The sequence below is a fragment of the Melanostigma gelatinosum genome, assembly GCF_949748355.1.
Source record: "Melanostigma gelatinosum genome assembly, chromosome: 1".
Lineage (NCBI taxonomy): Eukaryota > Metazoa > Chordata > Actinopteri > Perciformes > Zoarcidae > Melanostigma > Melanostigma gelatinosum.
The window spans coordinates 1,005,161-1,011,160 of NC_136634.1; the positions used below are offsets into that span (position 1 = coordinate 1,005,161).

The 6,000-nt window shown below is 40.6% G+C and overlaps 1 protein-coding gene across 2 annotated transcripts; it reads right to left on the bottom strand.

Annotated features, from left to right (window-relative positions):
• Positions 1-2,278: 2,278 nt before the first annotated feature.
• cUnh15orf40 (chromosome Un C15orf40 homolog) lies at positions 2,279-4,567 on the bottom strand. Of its 2 annotated transcripts, XM_079277718.1 has the most exons (6): positions 4,425-4,567; positions 3,662-3,791; positions 3,442-3,569; positions 3,224-3,325; positions 3,159-3,192; positions 2,329-2,368 (listed from the first exon to the last, which is right to left on the bottom strand). In XM_079277718.1, exons 1-4 carry the CDS (start codon positions 4,443-4,445, stop codon positions 3,236-3,238), a joined length of 369 nt encoding a protein of 122 aa, XP_079133844.1. In that variant the 5' UTR covers positions 4,446-4,567; the 3' UTR covers positions 2,329-2,368; positions 3,159-3,192; positions 3,224-3,235. The 2 variants fall into 2 exon arrangements, with proteins under 2 accessions (XP_079133843.1, XP_079133844.1); XM_079277717.1 differs by lacking the exon at positions 3,159-3,192 and having other exon boundaries at positions 2,279-2,368.
• Between the last annotated feature and the right edge of the window lie 1,433 nt (positions 4,568-6,000).

Genomic DNA, 6,000 nt, shown 5'->3' on the forward strand with positions numbered 1-6,000 from the left:
GTGACTCGGACCAAAATGGCAGTTAGGCTGCTGTAAGTAATTCACGTGTGCCGATGCAGCACGTGTGTGAGGCGCTCGCTTGAACGAGGTTCCCCACGGTTAAAGCTAGGAGCTGTGTGTGTTTCGTGAAAGGAGGAAAGAGAAAAAGGTGGGGGCTCATGAATCAGACTTCTGCGCGCGGTGCGCGTTGTAGTGAGCCTGAGTTGGCTGGCTCTATCACGCATAAATATACCGCTGTCGTCTTGAGAACTGCCGGTAACTTATGCCGTGATAAACCACGCACCTCAGCTCACTCACCGAGTCGAGTTAATGAAAAGAGAACTTCCACACGGAGTGGAAGACAATGAATGAAATTAATCCCAAAGAAACAGTCATAGTTGATACACAAATACAGCGGCGCTTCTCTGCGCCGTAATGATTGCGTAATACTTCAATATCACGCGACAGTCTTAAACACACAAAAACACGGGAATATCAACATATAAATGAATGGCCTGAATTAAACTTACGTTAATTTAAGCTAAGCTATGCCCAAATGCCAAGAATCTTACTTGTAGATGCTTCGTTGCAACGTTGAAGGGTTCGTGAGCAAAGTTGTCCTTTTTCTTCGAGAGGAAGGGGGGGGGGGTGCTTCTCAGCGCGGCGTTGAGCTGGCGCTGTTTCGGTCTGTCGTGGCGTGGCTCGGCTGGAGCAAACGCAGACGTGATCTGTCCTCGCGGCAGGGAGGGTGATCTAATTTCGGCTGACGGCGTGCGTCTTACCGGGAATCGTCGGTGAAGGAGGGAGGCGTTGTCGTCTTTCCTTCGCCGGAATGTGTGCACCAAAAGAAAAAGAAACAAAAAGCGCTGAACTGATCGCTGAAGCAGATTCGTTATCGCGGGCTGTTTCATCCAGCGAAACGGCTTGTCAGGGTTTGATGAGGGTTCGAGGGGCTGTTGCTTCCTCGTGGCCTCGTGCGCTGGCGGGGCAAGCTGGACTCTCTGTGGCCTGGCCGGGGGGGGGTCCGGGCGAAGAGAGCGCGGTGTGCTCCCTGTTCGACGGAGGTCGAAGGGAAAAAGCTGGATTCTCTGTGGCCTGGACAGCGGGGGGGGGGGTCCGGGCGAGGAGAGCGGTGTGTGCCTCCTAACTCAACCGAGGTCGAAGGGGGAAAGCAAGGAGGTGTGAACTAAAAACAGTTTTATAGAACATCGGCTGAACCACAGGGGTCCTCGGGTCTCTTGGCTCTCGGCCAATGGGATTGCCGCGGTTACCATGGTTATTTGGGGGGGGGGGGAATTCACACCTTAGTGTGAAATCCCTTTGCTCTTATCAACTACAAATCAGGATGAGACCTTTGCTTGAAAAAGTTAAGGCCTGATTGTCTTTGTCCACAGCACATGTTGAAGCCATTTATCAGACCCCAACACATAGTATTTTCTCTGAATTATACAGTCAATGTTTAGAACACAAATCACAGATGATTCGATGAAGACTTTAACACTTCAGTGAGACATTAGATGAAGACTTTAATACTTTAGTGAGACATTAGATGAAGACTTTAACACTTCAGTGAGACATTAGATTTTATTCTCCATTTAGTTTTGACTCGTGCTGATGAAGTTGATAATCACGACTCTGACATGTGTCAAGACATGTTGGTGGGTCACGTGGAGTCTATCCAGTGTATATAACCTGTCAAACAAAGCATTATGGGATGTCTGATGATCTCCTCTTTACTTATAAGAAACTCCTTCAGCAGGTTCAGTTCATGAATGGATATTTAATTCTAATAATTGATAAGAAAACACAAAATATTCACTGACAACTTTTCCAATGTGCTCTTCTCTGCTTATAAAGTACCAACCAAAGAGAAAACACTTCGTTAAATGTACGAGACGATATTACATCACGTGAGCTGAGAGATGAACTCAACGTGTGAAATAGTTTAAATCTTCTCAGACAAGAGGAAATAAAGTAAGAAATAAAAAGTATGAATAAAGATTGCATCATAATCTCTTCCCTCAAGAAAGTAACACAGCGCCATCTACTGGAGCTGTGTTTACATGCACTATATTCTATAAATATTTATATATTCATATACTTTTTTTCAACAAAAAACATGACAAATGAGTTGATAAAAACACAAACAAATGATTTAATTTCTGCATCCTGAGTTTACCTTTAATAAAATCTCAAAGATTTGAACGATACAGATTCATAATCTGTTGATTTTGACACATCATTTAACCAAAAACACAAAAATAATACTTGTACACGATCACTTCCGACATGTCAACAGCTCGTCTCTCCTGCTCACCGATTGGTGGATCGGTCCGTTTCCGTGGTGATGTTCTGGTCCCAGTAGCCGTACCGGTCCAGCTGTGAAGCTCTGAACAGAGATAAATAGAAATAGATAATGATGTCATCATTCATCTGCTTTTTGTTTTTAGACCAAAAATCTTCACATTGTTTTGCAGGTGAAATATTTGGGATATTAACCTCCTCTGTCTTCATCTAGTTCTGCAGCTTGTTTCAGCCTCCTCCTCTTCCTCCTCTCAGCCTGCAGCCTCTCCTCACCTCCTCTTCCTCCTCTCAGCCTGCAGCCTCTCCTCACCTCCTCTTCCTCCTCTCAGCCTGCAGCCTCTCCTCACCTCCTCACCTCCTCTTCCTCCTCTCAGCCTGCAGCCTCTCCTCACCTCCTCACCTCCTCCTCCTCCTCTCAGCCTGCAGCCTCTCCTCACCTCCTCTTCCTCCTCTCAGCCTGCAGCCTCTCCTCACCTCCTCACCTCCTCTTCCTCCTCTCAGCCTGCAGCCTCTCCTCACCTCCTCACCTCCTCCTCCTCCTCTCAGCCTGCAGCCTCTCCTCACCTCCTCCTCCTCCTCTCAGCCTGCAGCCTCTCCTCACCTCCTCCTCTCAGCCTGCAGCCTCTCCTCTCAGCCTGCAGCCTCTCCTCACCTCCTCTTCCTCCTCTCAGCCTGCAGCCTCTCCTCACCTCCTCACCTCCTCTTCCTCCTCTCAGCCTGCAGCCTCTCCTCACCTCCTCACCTCTCAGCCTGCAGCCTCTCCTCACCTCCTCTTCCTCCTCTCAGCCTGCAGCCTCTCCTCACCTCCTCCTCCTCTCAGCCTGCAGCCTCTCCTCACCTCCTCTTCCTCCTCTCAGCCTGCAGCCTCTCCTCACCTCCTCCTCCTCTCAGCCTGCAGCCTCTCTGAGCCTCCTCCTCTCAGCCTGCAGCCTCTCCTCACCTCCTCCTCCTCTCAGCCTGCAGCCTCTCTGAGCCTCCTCAACACCTCCTCAGGACTGAGAGAGGAGTCCACTTTGATCAGCTTGTCTCTGGACCTGGAGCCCTGCAGGATTAATATAATGATGATTTTGTAAAGACAGGCTGAGGAAGGACAGAGGAGGCATACAAAGGTGACTGTGTAGGACACATGAGGGGAAGCTGGTGATGTCTTTAGGAAACCTTGTCGAGAGACACACGACTCTTCTTCAGGTCCAGAACTTCGGCCAGGTAGCGGAGGAGCTCGGCGTTGGCCTCTCCGTCCATCGGAGGAGCCGCGACGGCGACGCCCACCGCCTCTGAGGAGACTTCTGGAAGAGCAGAAGAAGAGAGACGGAGATGTTCCCTCAGGTTGTCACGGTGACGGTGTTGTGTACTAATAAGACAGAATGTGACCTCTGACCTGTGACCCCACTGTGTTTGGAGCCGGGCTTCACGTGAACCACGATGGAGACGGATCCACTTTTGTCTCGGGACACCGGACAGGAAGCTTCTTCTTCTGCTGCTGCGCCTGCAGCCGCCTGACCTTTCACCTGGAGGACGTCACAGTGAGTATGTCCACACTTCATACTTTATATCAAAAACACCTCATTGTACACAAACAGAAGCAGCTGCTCCTGGACCAAACACATGTATTATATATCTACAAATGAAGGAATAACTTCTGGTCTCTCGTACAAAGTAAGGCTCACTTTGACCGGATCAAGCTCCATATATATATATATATATATACATATATATATATATATATATATATATGTATATATATATATATATGTATATATATATATATATATATATATATATATATATATATATATATATATATATATACATATATATGTATATATATATATATATATATATATATACATATATATATATATATATATATATGTATATATATATATATATATATACATATATATGTATATATATATATATATATATATATATATACATATATATATATATATATACATATATATGTATATATATATATATATATATATATATATATATATATATATGTATATATATATATATATATATATATATATATATATATGTGTATATATATATATATATACATATATATGTATATATATATATATATATATATATATATATATAGATAGATACTGGAGTATCTTCTAATAACTCACAGCTTTCTCTTTTTTGGGCATTTGTTTGTTGTTTGTTGTCGTTAGAGGACGGCGCACCGGGATGACGTCAGACCAACGGTTGAACGATTTAACGTTTAACGACTGAAAACATTGAGATAATCTTAGAAAACTACGAGTTCTACTTAAACCCGCGCGGGAGAACATCCACCGGCTACGTGTTCGCTCGATAGCTTTAGCTTAACACTCAGTCAGCAGAATGCTAACAAAATGTAAACAACGTGACTTCCGCTTTTCAAAATACTAACTTCCGGCTTCTTTCCTAGTAAAAGCCTCGTTGAAAAAAACAAATACCTGCAACGTTTTTTATGTAAATGTTCAGTTGAAACATCTGAATATACAATAGAATTACAAAGAAATCACTTTAACATGTAATGTATTTCTTCAACAATATTATTTCATATTTTTGTTACCTTTTTTAATCCGTTTATATATGTTGTATATATTATTGTTTGCAATATCTATTTATATAAAAGTTATATTATATTTTATTGATATTTAAATACAAACATAATAGAATATAAATATATTAACAAATATAAATTGGTGGTAGACTGAGCTTTTGTCATATTTAATAGAAAATAATGAAATAATATCTAATTTAACATCTTATTAGCCCACAAATGAAATAATACAATGCAGCACTATGTCCTTAAGTCCCTGATCAATGTAAAAACAAATACAACGAATAAATCCAGCATTAAACACTGAACAAAACTTGGAAAATGTCATCTAAGATTTTTATTTCCATCGAGGTAAATAAGAAAACATCTTTTTTGTGGCCCTTTAAAGCTGAGGCTTCTTATTCTAACCACCGTCATGTTGAACCGTAACCATCTTATTATAGCCTCAGTATCGTATAATAATATACATATCATATAATAATATTCACTGTAATATAAAACACACACACACATGTATACATATAAAATTATTTATCTATAACTATATATCATTTCTCAGCAGGTGCTTCATGTCTCTCACTCCGTAACTGTCCGTGCTGGATCTGTCCCCGTTGTTTTAAAAAGCTAAATAAGTTATTAGCATGACGTCATGCAGCTAGCTAGCTAACCTGGTGTTCAGCTGGAGAAGCTTCATGTGCTGCTTCCCTTTCCCGCTAGTCTGCTGTCTGATTGTGAGGTCAGGCTGATCTGGGATCAGATATTGGTTTCAACTTCCGGATCAAGCAAGGATCGCTTCCGGTTGAAACCGGTTCAACCAGAATCGAGGAAATGACAATATAGTGTGTATATATATATATATATAGATATATATATATATATATATATATATATATATATATATATATATATATAGATATATATATATAGATATATATATATATATATATATCTATATATATATATATATATATATATATATATATATATATATCTATATATAATTATATATATATCTATATATAGATATATATATATATATATATATATATATATATATATATATATATATATATATATAGATATATATATAATTATATTATTATTATCGAGCACTTTTTAAAAGAATACATGTCAATAAAAGTCCTTTACACAGA

Bases quoted from the DNA above. Each gene is read 5' to 3' on its own strand.
- cUnh15orf40 (XM_079277717.1), bottom strand. From the start codon at position 4,445: ATGCCCAAAAAAGAGAAAGCT. The intron at 3,792-4,424 runs GTGAGTTATTAG...GACGTCCTCCAG, and splicing joins TGCCCAAAAAAGAGAAAGCT to GTGAAAGGTCAGGCGGCTGC. The intron at 3,570-3,661 runs GTCAGAGGTCAC...CTGCTCTTCCAG, and splicing joins CAAACACAGTGGGGTCACAG to AAGTCTCCTCAGAGGCGGTG.